General features: G+C 32.4%; 2 protein-coding genes across 2 annotated transcripts; both read right to left on the bottom strand.

The window, feature by feature from the left end:
- Positions 1–1,157: 1,157 nt before the first annotated feature.
- On the bottom strand, positions 1,158–5,270 carry LOC123919696 (protein NRT1/ PTR FAMILY 5.10-like). Its single transcript, XM_045971686.1, has 4 exons — positions 4,870–5,270; positions 3,986–4,203; positions 2,984–3,528; positions 1,158–2,095 (listed from the first exon to the last, which is right to left on the bottom strand). The coding sequence occupies exons 1-4, from the start codon at positions 4,994–4,996 to the stop codon at positions 1,273–1,275; spliced, it is 1,713 nt and encodes a 570-aa protein (XP_045827642.1). The 5' UTR covers positions 4,997–5,270; the 3' UTR covers positions 1,158–1,272.
- Positions 5,271–6,790: 1,520 nt separating this feature from the next.
- LOC123919694 (transcription factor bHLH80-like) lies at positions 6,791–10,358 on the bottom strand. The gene is made up of 5 exons (XM_045971682.1): positions 9,837–10,358; positions 8,446–8,568; positions 8,261–8,326; positions 7,345–7,413; positions 6,791–7,263 (listed from the first exon to the last, which is right to left on the bottom strand). The coding sequence occupies exons 1-5, from the start codon at positions 10,110–10,112 to the stop codon at positions 7,216–7,218; spliced, it is 582 nt and encodes a 193-aa protein (XP_045827638.1). The 5' UTR covers positions 10,113–10,358; the 3' UTR covers positions 6,791–7,215.
- Between the last annotated feature and the right edge of the window lie 4,238 nt (positions 10,359–14,596).

Here is a 14,596-nt window from a genome sequence, read left to right as displayed (position 1 = left end):
CCCATTTGCTTCACTCATAAACCGCTGCAAATAGCTACAAAACTGCCGGTGCCAGCGGTTGCCCTGAACTCCCACTGTATGACCTACTGACACTTCTTTTTTCGACGGCAAACCAACCAGCATTTTGTGGCGGTTCAAACCGCCGCTGTGTGCCTGTTTCAACCGCCTCCACTTGCTGTTATCTTGTAGTGCTCCCAACCATGGTGACTAAACAACACTGGTGGGATCGATATGACTAACATGAGAGACAATTTTTTTGTTCTGCTGACCAGCTCGCTATGTGGAATACATATTTCGTTCCCAGGTTAGTCGGCGAACGGTCTTTTCCTAGTTTTTGCTATTTTATACTCTCACTTCCTAAGTAGCAGGGGTAAAATTGAAAGCTCGTGCAGCACGCGAGAATGTCGGGGGCGTGAAAAGAAGAACTCAAATTACTAAGGCGCGTGGTATCGAGAAGGCATCCCCACCAACATGCTATTAGGCCTTCTCCTTTTTCATCATACTACCAGACTCAAGAAGAATAAATGGGTTGTCACTAAAACAGGCCACCAAAATATAATGTTTTCACGAATTCACTTCGGAGAGTGTCAAAGATTGTATCATGCCATTATCTAGCATCTAGCTCTGCTGGCTAAAGGCTTGCGGGCAAATGTTCAGATTTAGGTCAAGACTTAATCTTGCTTTGGACCACGTCACTAGTTAGTTCCTAGGTGAACCATCTCATGGACATGCTTTAGAGGCACACATGAGAAAGTCCGCGGAGACCACTCTTAACTATTGGATTTAAGTTTTAGGCAATCCGACAACATCTGTCTCACATAAGGTTCTAGTTCCTCATAACCCTAATTCAACCCTATAAAACTTAACTTATGGTCTAGCCATGGTACACACTATTCTAAACCCTATACCTCCCCCTCACAACACTTCCTTACTTTATCGTTGCAATATTTTCAAATACACCCCCGCCTCTGGGCTCGCTGATAAATGGTCCGCTAACAACAACCATTGAAGTAACATCACATATCAAATCTCCCAGTTTGGAAGGATCGATATATTTATTACCGTGTCGTCGATAATTGTTTTCGACCTTCCAAGTTTTCTATTAAAAAATATAACTAATATATTTTTTGTAAATATAATTAATTTAAATAAAGAACTAAGAAAAATACATGATATTATTACAATTTTATCAAATATATACACAACTAAACCTTACTTTATTATCATATCATGCTTGTCAAACTATGACATAATAGAAAAACTTATCAACAATTATGCTTGTGTGATTATACCTTTGTGATTATAAACATAAGATTTTGAAAAGTAAATGAACAAAGTAAACCCCACCACACTTAATCCAGTAAGTAGCCAATAAAAGTAATCAAGATGTGCCTTATTGATATTGTCACAAAACCAACTTTCATGTCCATCTTTGCCAGTAATATTTTCTATCATTGAAATGAGAAAGCCACTTAGAAAGCTTCCAACACCAACAATACTCAAGTAGAGTGCAAGTCCCATGCTTCTTAGTTCATTTGGGACCTGATCATAGAAAAACTCTTGAAGACCAACCATAGTAAAAACCTCAGAAATTCCAAACAAAAAGTATTGAGGAACCAACCAACATATACTCATTGGAACAATTGCATTAGGATCATCAACAAGTTCATACTCTTGTGCTGTTTTTAGTCTTTTAATCTCAACAAGGGCTGCAACTATTACTGTGAAAATGGATAGAAAAATTCCCGTACCGATTCTTTGAAGCATTGTGATGCCTGAGGGTATCCCAGTGAGAGATCTTGCTACTGGCACGAATATGCGGTCGTAGACAGGACTGATGAGAACAATGGCGAGATCAGTAATCGTTTGAAGAGAAGCGGGAGGTATGTCAAAACCAGGGAATATTGTTCTCTCCATAGATTTTCCTTGTTTGGTGAAGAATGTAAAAACTTGAGCAAAGACAATACCATAAACCAAACATGTAGCCCAAATTGGAATTAACCTTAATATTGCCTTTGCTTCTTCGACTTCATTAAGGGTACAAGTCTCATCTTCTTCGGATCCCTCTGGTGCTAGCAATGCCTTGTTGAGGAAACTGCCAATACAGGAAATACAAGCCAAGTCAAAATAGTCATAATCTTTCGGGTTCCAGGGCTTTTGTTAGAATTAGTTGGAGTTGGTTATAGGTTGTTAATCTTTGTTATGTTAGTTATGACCACTATCTAAAGTGTGTCCAACACTTATTGTAACCAAGTTTTCTCAATGACTTTTTCTAGGATGAACCGTTAAACTTGTAGCTTGCAGCACAAGTTACTTGGGTAACAAGAAACTTGTGTATTCGTTTTACTTTTAGTATATTGTAACTATGGTGTGCTATATGTAGGTTACATTATGCCAACTGTTAGGTTGTTAGAATAATAACCTCCTATATATAGCTTGTTGTAACACTATCACATTCACTCTTTCAATAATCAAAAAGGGATTATGCTTAACTTTCCTTACAATTTTCCCTCAATTTCTCTTCCTTTTTTCATCATGTTGCACAACTTCACGATGAACCATTAATTATGAACTATAATTGCATATGAACCAATACATTAAACACTAAATGTCGAAGCTTCCAAAAATACTGCTTCAGGGAGGTAAATTTGTTTGAATCATGGTGAAATGATTCAAAAACAAACAAACCCAAAATGTTCTTCAAAAACATAATTACGATTCCACATATCTTTGAACGGCATGGACAAACTAATGACAAACACAATAATATGGGAATTAAGTTCAATGCTACAATATACTATTTCATAATATCATGCATTTCATAAAACTAAAAGAGGAACTTCATAAAACTCAAAAGACAGACTCAAGACGAGTCCTATAATGCATTTCATCATTCTTGTTGCTTTAATACCACAACTATTAAGATTAAACTTACTAGACATGGAATTGAAAGAAGAAAAAAGATCAGCATTGTATTTCTTACTTGAATTGTTTAGAACCTTGACAGAGAACTATTCCACCACTTTCCTCTTCAATTGATGGGCTTGATAAGGTGTTTCTCCTTTTTTTTACAGCAGCGACAAATACACGACCAATCCTAAGAAAGGGACTCTTGTCATTAACCTTAATGTTAAACCTATAGGTCATTGTTCCAAGCAAGAAAACAATCAAACCAATGATCATTACAACACAAGGGATTCCAAATCCAAGAACCCAACTATAGTTATCTTGAATATAGGTCAAGACTAAAATTGTTGCCGAGCAAACTGCAACCATTGTAAAATACCACCAATTAAAGAATGAGCCTCTAGCTATGAGCTCCTTAGGATGTTTATCGTCGAATTGATCTGCCCCGAAAGCTTGAACACAAGGTTTATGTCCACTTTGTCCAATGGCAACTAGATAGAGTGAGATGAAGAATAAGATTACTTGTGAATGTGGGGAACAGAATATGAATGTACTGTCAACTTGACACTTAGATTTGACGAGGGAAGGAAGCATAGCTGATAATGTTAACAAGCTTAGTCCCTGTAATTCATATTAAGCATATGACCAGCATCAAAAAATTGAGCCAATAGAACTATCATATATCCATTGTATGAAGAAAAAAATTCTCTAGTAACAAGTGGCGTAATTTCACATGTTCTGTGGTACCTACAAATATTCTTTTTGTCTCTATCTCTATCCAAATGGAATCCTCCATTTCTTTTGAAAAATGGAAAGAATCTTAATCCGTTAAAACCCCATGACAGTATGCAGTTGCATATCAGTCGTCCATTCAAGATCGGGTGATCCTAATATAGACCGTTTTATCGTGATTGGATGGCTGAGATGCGTGTGATTGCATGCATCTAATCCAAAATTCGACAATTATAGAGAAAAATGATCATTGCTGGACATAATACTAATTATAAAACACATGTTAAATTAGAGAGTAAAAATAGAAGAAAAAACAAAGTTAAAAAACGTGAACAATTTAACTAACCAAGATATAGATGAGAGAAGCTATTATGATAGTGCGGTAGCATCCAAGAAAAGAATCGGCAATGAAAGCACCAAATAGAGGAAGAAGAGAAGCAGTTCCAGCCCATATATTCACATTTTCAGCAGCTGTTGCAGTGCTTTGTTTGAGTGGTCCTATTAGAAATGATATCAAGTTCCCTTGAATTCCAAAATGTGACACCCTCTCTGCCACTTCCACACCTAGACATACATAGCATTCAAAAATTCTTATTAAATTTAATTTTTTTTTGAAGAAGCTAAATTAGCCCACCCAAATTGGCGCCAGAGAGAATCGAACCTCAGACCTCAAGAGGAGCATACTCTCAGGTCCCAAGCCAATACCAATGCACCAACCCAAGTGGGTTTTATTAAATTTAAATTTGTTTCATTATTCTTAAATTTTTGAATAGTTTTTTACAGTAATGTTTAAAATAATAATAAAAGTACTTTTACAAAAAAAATAGATGTTTTTAAATTGCCAAAAGTTGAAGATAAAATTTGAACTGAAAACCAAATTTTGACTAGGCCTATGTTTGGTATCACTGTGGATACGTCAGAATCACGGTGATACGTGATCACCATGATTTCACAGAAGCTACACTCTACACTCTGTATCTTTTGAAAAATCACAAAGGATTACCATGATTCTGCATACCCACAGTAATACCGAACATACACTGAGTTTAGCTTCCACTATCACTATCAGTCTAAAGACCTTGTTCAGTGGCTTATGCAGTGGTCCTGACCAACAAATCTACACTTAACTCACCCTTTTTTTATGAATCAAACACTTAACTTAACTCAACTAAACATTTATATTTAAAATAATTAAATAAATTTGTGTAAGTAACTAAGTACAGTACGTACCTATGATAAACCAAGCGGATTTCCAATAACCAGATTTGGATCTAACAGCGGGTTGTCCACTGTAATCAACAGCACCATCCACAAGACCTAATTCATCTTCCAACAAAACATCGTTTGATTCCTCCATCCAAATGCTAGAGATTAATTAACTTCTTCTTGTTCATTAAAGATGGGTTTTTCTTTGCATTTATCCTTAATTTGATTTGATTTATTTTGAGCCACGTTCACGAATTATTGCTCTGTTTATTGTTTCTTTCTTTCCTAGGGTGGTTCTCCATGAGTCCTGAACTCTTTTTTTTTAGGTAATCGCAGATATTTTAGAGAACCATATGAGTGTGAACAAGTATTTTCTGTTGTTAGTATACACGCAACAAACAAGCAATAAATACGACTGGTAATTAATTAATTAATGTATGCCATAATCTATAATTAAATATTCATCATGAATACGTACTAGTGTTTGCGGTGTTCGCTTTGAGTTCATCTAATATTGGGCTGACCCAAACACATCATTCAATTAAAGTTCGTGATTTAAAACCATTAGGTTTAGTGTGGTGTTTGAAAATTATTATTTTTGTTTACAATGTTGATTTTTGGATATTTAAATTTAATTGTTAGTTTTAATATTTCCTAGCTTTTCAACTTCCAACCCTTTTAAGATCAATTTTGATAATAATGTTACTTATATCGACAAAATAATTAATACTAGGACATTGTAAGAGTTCTCAAAATTGGTAATATAAGATATGGATAATTGCAAATTGATTATTGAATATAAAAATAAAATTGATAGTTGAGAACCCAATTAGAATTGATGTTCTTAGTACAAAAGAAGGATTAAGGAAAAGATAGAAGAAGATTAAGTCTAAGACTTAACCATTACTATACTAGAGAGTACCAAAGGGAGAGAGGTATAGACTTTCATCAAATTCTTCATAGCAATTATTGATCCTCATTTCACTATTTATGCACAACCCTAACCATGTGTCCATATACCTCAACCAATTATGTTATGCCAAGTGTATTTCCCCATATGCTATTTTGAATCATAACATACATGTTGTTATTTCTTTATTTTAATTTAAATAAAACATATTATGGTGCATTTTTATTAATGAAACATAAATTAATTAAAATATTCTATATAAAAAATAAATAAAAAAAGTTTTGAATCCCTAAATTCTAAATTGAAACTCTCATTCGTCGAACCTCTTCTTCTCAACCAATCGAATCTCTCCATCTTCTAAATTGGTTGTTAAGGTTGGCTTGGATTATGATGTTTATGTTTGTAAAAACCATAGAAATTGATCAGATAATTACAAACATAAACATAAGAATCCAAACCAAACTTAGCATTACAATAAACCTAAACCTATGTTCCTTCAACTAATGTTGAAACCATAATAAAAGACTTCAAAATAAAAGGGTATGAAAGTTTATTGGGTTCAACACCTCTTTCTTGCATTTTGTTAAATGCTCAGATGGATTCAATCGAAGAATCATTTGATGAATAACCTCTGATGAGAATTTTCCATGAAATCGGTAATGCGTTGTTGGAAAAGTTGAAAACGAGTTTACAACTGTGTGAGGTTTTTGAAGGGATAGAGGAAGAAGAAGGAAACAAGTTCATGTTAAGCAATTAGAAGTACAAAACTTCGGATTCAAACTCTGGCCCCCTAAATATCAAATGCCTTTGCGGCTACCAAAATTGTACTACCTTTATAAAAAAATGTAAACATCATACTCATCCAACTCAACATGCCAAATAGACCCGCCATTGCCCTCAAAAAATAAGAAAGAGATGAATAAGCCTCCAAATTCCTATCGCGCGAAACTCCTCCATTGCAGAATCTCTTAGAATAATATTTCAAGTTTTCAACACTTCATACAACATAATGTAAAAATATATCATCTATCTATATAGAGAGAAAGAGAGGGTATTATATATAGAATAGCAAAAATACCTAATGCAAAAACCTATCATCTATATAGATGTAGTTTGCATAATCTGTTGATCATGTGAAGAATCTCACATATTACTAATTATATCTCAACAAAAAAAAAAAAAAAAGCTCAAGAAACAACTAAGTTAGCATATATTTGTGTATAAGTTATACAACACTATATAACTATAGAACTAAACCACACTAGAGAGAACTCTATGAAGTGGGTTCTTCATGAAATTGATAATGGCACCCCCAACATGTAATTGTTGCTGAAGAATGTGAAACAAACTTCATCTTCTGAGTTACGGTTAATTAATCTTCATCAGAACACCAAAAATATGATAATTTTTAAAACAGAATATGCAAACAGGCTAGTATTATATGAAACAATCACCACAATTTACTCGTGAATTGTGCATTTACACCTTCGTTGTTGTTCTTTTAGCTCCTGTAATGTATCGATTCATGAAAGATTAGTCCACAACATACAAAATCACATGCATGAGTTTTGTCACACACGAAAGAGTACCTCGATTTGATTTTGTAGAAACTTGACATAAGCTACTGCCTCATCTAACATCTCTGCAGTATTTGTTTGCTACAAGAACAAAAGAAACCGTCACATTAAACAGCTACAAATTAACTTAGACGCAAAAATGAAATGAGAAACCAAGTTCTAGAGGTATTACATAACTGCTTCTAACTCAAATATTTGGACTTATCATATAAGCTATAAGTTGTTTTCATAAGCTATCTTAAGAAACTTATGAAATTAAGCTGAAAATAGAATAGCGATATGTCATTAGCTATTCCATAAGTTCTACCAAATAGTCTAAAAAGTAATCATGTTAGCAGATAAAGTTGAATAAATCAATCCAAACAGGCTCTTTATCAAATATAAATGGATCTTTCATAACATGTATGGATACATATCCTTGTAGAGGGATGACAAGCATTTTTTCGCAACTAGAAAATATCTTGTCGAATTGCACAGATATAGGAAAAAAGTGGGCGGAAACGATAGGAAATTAGGCATAAAATCTGCAATATGTCAATAATAGAAAATCTTTTCTTAGAATAGATTAGATAAATTTTGTGTAAAAGATAGCCAATAGATCGACCGAGTTGGAATGTATCCTCCAAAAACAATAAAGGTAAAGAACGAGAAAACATGAAAGTAATCCAGTAGGTTGAGGAGCAGCCATATAATGAGAAGTCATTAACCAATAATGAGGTGAAGAACATGAATCTATCATCGCTGGAGATCTAACAGAAGGAAACGATGTAAAAAACTCCGGTTATGTCATAGCCCAACACACCAAATGCGGGCAAAATTTGCACAATTCCGTAGAGGTTGATTATGCAAAAGTAAATGACTGTTTGATTATGAAAACTGAAAATACATCACATTAAGGGACACAATTAAGAAATATGAAAAGTAAAACCTTATCCATGTTCGGCACCAGTTCTTGAAGTTTTCTTATGCGGTCACTAATACGAGTCCTCCGAACCTACACGACAACAAAAAAGTTCACACAATTTGGATTAAACAAATGGCTAAGCAAATCCCAAATTAGTATTAGCATTATGATTCTATGATGATGAGTTTGATTACAAGTAAAAAGGTTACCCTTTCAGCAATACTCCTTGGATGTGTAGCAAAACCACGCTTAGCCCGAATCTTACAAGGAACTGAATCCTCTAAAATCTTGTCCATTTTAAGGTCCAGTGCATCAGCACTATCCTCAACTCCCTTAAAAACACAAAATCAAGAACATGTTAATCCAATTCTAATTGAATTTTCTCCAATAAAGAATAAGACCAAAAACCAAATATTTGCTTATATGTATCAAACAACCTCCTTGTAATATTCTGTTATAGTACCCATATCTAGTTCTAATGTGTTTATCATGTTCACTGCATCTCATTGTTTCGACTCGAATAATTAAATACTCTGTTTGAGCATTAAAACAAGCATATAACATTTAAAATGGTAGTTCTGAATTTAGAAAAATGACACTGACATTCTTTAAGTTAAGGCACAAATTGACATTTCTCAAATTTGAAGAGACAAAACATTTGTTTGTAGTAGAATTGCAGTGAAATAGCATGGCAACACAGAAGCTTCATAATGTAGTGTCAAGAATTTCACATTCAACATGCATCATAAGTGATATAAAATATTTGATGTGCAAAACACGGATCCAAACCTACCATAAATTGACTAAATTTGTGTCGCCGACACGAATTAGCAAAAAACAAATCATCAATTTAGTCTCAAATTAGAGTCTAAAGTATATAAAAATAATAGCAACAGAGATTAAACTAAAGTATATAAAATTCATCAGTTTAGTCTCTAAAATATATGAAAATTCATCATGTTACTATGTTAGTCTCTAAAATCTTAATAGAAGAGGTTAAAATTACGATTACTTATTATTTTTGTATATCTAGGATTAAGTTAAGAAAATTATGACTCTAAATTATTTTATAAACTATCTCAAGTGGAATTTAAACTTTGTCTCATGTGGCAAGCCATTGAAAACATCTCAAGTGGAATTTAAACTTCGTCTCATGTGGCAAGCCATCGAAAACACACAGAAAGTGAAGGATTGAGGTTCGAACTCTAGTTATAGCCTCCAACCTAACAATTTCGACATTTCTACGTATTGAGTTGGAATTTATGGACTACAAAGTCAAACTATTATTAGTGACTTAACATATGTCACTTAACATATGTCCTTACTTAATTAGGATTAAGTTGAAGGTTAACTAAATTAATTAATTAACAAATATAATTACATAAAAACAAAAATAAATAAATGAATGATTTAATTTATATACACCATAAAACTATTTTATTTTACACTTTTGATTGATCAAATTATGATATATATACATCTTTGACTATATTTTATTGGATGCATTGGATGCATATAAAGTTTTACTGTCGGTACATAACAATTAAACTGGGAAAAAAAATGCAATTGGTAAGAAGAATAAAGTAACAAAAGTAGGTACCTGTGTGAAGGGATTATTACTAGCATTGGCAGAAGTGGGGGTATGAGTTGAAGAGTTGTAATAGTAATGAGATAAATATGGTTGAGATCGAGAATCAGAATTTGAAGAGCCACCAACAGCGTTATTGGAAAGCAGTTGAGTAAAACTTAAGTTGTCTTGTTGCTGCTGCCTTTCATCAACTTCCTCTTCTTTAAGAATAAATGATTCTATCCAACTCGCCGGAGTTGAATGAAACCGTGTCAAACCACCGCCACCACCGCCGGAACTAGGTTGCATAGCTGATTAATAATAATTAATAATTACAATAATTATTAGTGTTTCTATTTTTGTTTCCTTTGTTGGAGCAAAAGGTACTATACTAGGCAATGTTTTTTTTTTTCTTTTTCTTAATTTGTGTTTTGTATTCGGTGTTGTTACGTTTGGGATAAGATAAGTACATACACACTTTGGTTCTGTTCTCACCGCCGTTTTCTTCTTCAATTTGTATCTTTCTTCTATCATGTCTTTGTTTCTGAATATCAAATCTCAGCCGCACATGTCATGCACTTGTGTTTTCATGAATGACAAGACACTCGTCACCCGCTCCAAATATTCCTCCACCTCACGCGCACTTTCAATCTTCATCACCTCACTCTCCAATACTTCATTCGATTTTCGATATAATTGAAATTTTACATTTTTGATTTACGAAGAATCTAATTATATTATTGATTATATACATTAAATTTTCAATAAATCTAAAAATAAATTTATCTTTATATTAAGGATGGGATGAAACTTACGTATATTTCATCATTTGATATGAAACTTATTTCTAAAATAAAGGATCAACATTAATTTCTAAACAGTGGATTCACTCTCGAGACATAACTCATCCGGTGCAACCATATCCCTTAGATTGAAAATTGAAAATATAAAAATTTAATATTAGGAAACATTATTTTAAGGACAGTGATCCACACTTCTCTCACGTACGAGTAATTCTTACTTGGGCACAACCACAAATAATATACATTTAGGCACACATACACGAAAACGAAAAAATAAATGTTAAACAATTTAGTCACATCATCTTATAATAATTAATCACTTTATCTTCAATTTTTTGAAATCATGTATGTGTGCCTAGCACATCATATGTGATGTTAGTCTTTCTCCTCTAGTACATTATATACTTGAGAGAATCATTTCTCTAATTTCGAGAGTGGATTCACTCGTGAATTTTGAACCTATTGTTTAATAATAATAATAATAATAATAAGAGTCGAGCTAAAATTCAATAATAATCAACACTAACAATTCAAACAATAATAATACTGACAATTTAAATGTAAGCAAAAAAAGAAAAAAAACCAACCAAGCAAATGATAAAGAGAAACAAAACGACACGAGAAATTTGTTATTCAGTTCGATCTAACAATGATTTGTGTCTAGAAACATAGAGTAGCTATCTAGCTAATTCATTATTCCAACAATGTTTATAAGAGATCAAATGAGTTGCAAAAAATTAGTTCCACGTGTTCAAAAAGAATAAACATAATTTCTACATGTTTTCCAATCTCTTCCCTAGCATCGAATAAGATATTCAACAAAAACTACCCAAAAAATGCTCAAATTGCTCTTCAAGAACGATACTCATTTTTCTCTCTAGCAAGGTGTTTCTCATGTGCTTCCCAACTTTAAATTCACCCCAAAAGGACTTATTATTGGATCTTGATCACCTAATGATTCCCTCACTTTGCCTATCTCTAAGTGTTTCCCAACACCCTAGCCTCGAAGGGCTTCAAAAACCTATTTTTTTTTGTCAGAAAAAACATAGTCTTTATACTAGTGTTGTTCCACGCGCCCAACACACGTATGAATGTTTGTACATGCGCCTCGTGCTTGAGGCCGAGACGAAACTTTCCCGAGCTTTCACAAATTCGGCGAACAAATTAAAATTCTCTAGGCGAATTGAACTTTCTCCAAAACTCAACATTTCGTGCACCCCGCGCATGAAGCATAATGCATGCATCCAAAGTGACAGAAAAACTTGACATTATAGGGCACACACAACAGTTCTCCACCTTTATATTTACTTGTTTTTGTTTATTTTCCAGTTTTATGAACAAGTCCTTGAAATGTGAAGAAAATAGTGGTTTTGATGCATTTTATGGCACCTTAAAGATCAAGACTTATTTTATGGTAGTAGAAGGTCTCCTTAATAAAAATAAGATGAAAAATCCATGCAAATCAAGTCTGGTCGTAGTCAAAAAAATCAAGAAACTGTCATTAAAAGTTCAGCACATCAATAGTCAATAAAATATCAATTAGTGGGACCTGCCACGACTCATGGTGGTCCCACTGACCACTGTCGTGGCAACTTCAGAATCAATTTTCGTCTCTTTAGTTCTTGTTTAAATGTGTATTATTTGTAAAAATCAATTATATATGTCTCTTCGTGCATCTCGCGAGTGAGGCAAATTGCAAATATTTAAACCGCAGAAAAACTTAAAATTTTAAATTACACACAACAATTTTAACCAATTAGGTGGAGAAATTCTAACATGGACAAAAACCCAAATAATTTTATCTTAGGCACACTCACTACAAAGGTAAAAAATTAAAAAGAAAATGATTAAAGTAATGTTGATTGATGTGACTATTTTATTTTTCTTTAAATTTTATAAATTTAAGTGTGTGTGCCTAAATTTATGTCTAAATCATTTCTGCCTAGCCAAGAATACCTCCATTATGTGAGTACTAAATATTGTCATTCCTTAAAAATGCAATTTTATGTCTTTAAGAATTAGAGTGAAATAATAAATGAGAATATATATATATATGGGTCAGGATCAAATGACACCAAGGTGTCAAACTTAAAAATATGACACATCCGGTTATTCTTTACCAGATAATCGTATTACAAAACTGACCATTGGATTGAAAGATACTATAACACAGATCATATATATTGAATATAACATTAATCGGAAATCATTTGATAGGTCAACAAGATACATCAAAATTAACTCATTTTTTTAATGTTCATAAGACGTTAATTTTGATGAATCTCATTGACGTATCAAATGATTTCCGATTAACGTTATATATATATATATATATATATATATATATATCTTTCAATCTAACGGTCGATTTTGTAATACGATATCCGGTAAAGAATTATCAGAGGTGTCACATAAAAAGTTTGACATCTTAATGTCATTTGATCCTAACCCTATATATATATATATATATATATATATATATAGAAAGAACTTGATAAGATCATGTGTGGAAGGAAATATTGTCGTGCCTTAAAAAATTGCACTAGAATATTTTGGCATTTTATAGTTTTTTATTCCTATTGGTCAAAAGAAGTATTCCACTTGAAGACATAGATTGGTGGTCTAATAATATATTGGATTAAATAGAAAATAATTAAGTTCAATTTTCTTTCTTTTTATTGTAATTTTCGTTTTTGGTATTGGGAGGATTTTTATATGACATTTAGCTTCCTTCTAGCCTCTCTAGATGCTTCCTAGTGGTGCACTATAAACATGTTAGTGCTCATATTCTAATGCCTATGATGAATGTATGGTAGTGGACAATAAATCTTACTATGTAAGGATGTGCTATAAATATGACTCTCATGTACTTCTAAAAACACAACTTGAAGTTTAACCAAATTTGAGAGTTTTCTATTGTGAGAATTTTTCCTTTATATTGTTGGTTCTACCGGCAGGTCGTGGTTAGAGTCAAGTTCCTCTTTTTCTTGATAACTTTAATTCTTTCGACATGTCGCAGTTAGGGTCAAGTTCTTTTACTAGTTTTCAAGACGATGCTAAGCACTTATTAGAACTATTATTTATTGAGTAACTTTTCAATATGAATTGTTTAAATCAATAACGGGATTCATTGTGAATTATTTTCTTATTTTCTTATTTTTTTTTATTTTATTTTGTACAACTTCTTTTTAAAAATTTTTACAACTTTTTATTTTTTCTTACAACTTTTTATTTTTTCTTAAGGATAGACGAAATGACAAGATAATATAAACTGACACATATAAATGAAGAAGTCAACGTTCAAATCTCAATCATAATAATTGGATTAAAAATTTCGACATTTTTTTACTGTTAACTAAGACATGTAAACCTTCTTTTTAAAATCTTAACATGTACACTAACTTTGATATAAGATCATATAAATATATTAAAAGTAAATACTAATGAAAAAACTATTTTTCCCTTGGTTGCACCATATTTAGCTATGTGTGGCTAAATATGGACAAGCCATGTGGCATACATATTTTTTAAAATTTTATAAACATAGTTATTAGTATAATTTGTCTATATTATTATATTTAAATAATGTGTATAATTTAATATTGACTGAGATTGAGGTAAAATCAGATTGAGAGAATCCAACTCCTTTAAACCCACACTCCCATTGATTCAGCTATAAATACCACTTCTTAATAATCACTGATTCGCCTATGAAAAAAAACTCATCAAATCAAATATTGAGTAAAGAAAGAAAGTTTGTTAAAAAAAAGTGAAAAGAAGCAAAGTGGAAATGGAAAAATATTATGAGAGAGGCTTTACTTTTGGTGAGATCAATTTAACATCTCCCGGAGAAGTTGTTCATAATTTCAAAGAGGATCGAAAAATAAAAACATTTACTAAAGCTTTAGAGATAGTATTTTACCGAAAATTTAGTGATCGCGAGATAATGTGGTGGTTGGAGGAACATTCAAGATGCCGTACTCATGGTTC

This window comes from Trifolium pratense, linkage group LG4, assembly GCF_020283565.1.
Source record: "Trifolium pratense cultivar HEN17-A07 linkage group LG4, ARS_RC_1.1, whole genome shotgun sequence".
NCBI classification, from domain to species: Eukaryota; Viridiplantae; Streptophyta; class Magnoliopsida; order Fabales; family Fabaceae; genus Trifolium; species Trifolium pratense.
The sequence above is the reverse complement of the archived record's forward strand: the minus strand, read 5'-3'. Positions and strand labels throughout refer to the sequence as shown.

Excerpts from the sequence above, each read along its gene's own strand:
- LOC123919696 (XM_045971686.1), bottom strand. The coding sequence starts at position 4,996 with ATGGAGGAATCAAACGATGTTTTGTTGGAAGATGAATTAGGTCTTGTG. Across the intron at positions 4,204-4,869 it reads ATCCGCTTGGTTTATCATAG|GTGTGGAAGTGGCAGAGAGG; the intron begins GTACGTACTGTA and ends ATGTATGTCTAG. Across the intron at positions 3,529-3,985 it reads CTTCTCTCATCTATATCTTG|GGACTAAGCTTGTTAACATT; the intron begins GTTAGTTAAATT and ends TATGAATTACAG.
- LOC123919694 (XM_045971682.1), bottom strand. The coding sequence starts at position 10,112 with ATGCAACCTAGTTCCGGCGGTGGTGGCGGTGGTTTGACACGGTTTCAT. Across the intron at positions 8,327-8,445 it reads CAAGGAGTATTGCTGAAAGG|GTTCGGAGGACTCGTATTAG; the intron begins GTAACCTTTTTA and ends GTTGTCGTGTAG. Across the intron at positions 7,264-7,344 it reads TTCTACAAAATCAAATCGAG|GAGCTAAAAGAACAACAACG; the intron begins GTACTCTTTCGT and ends GATACATTACAG.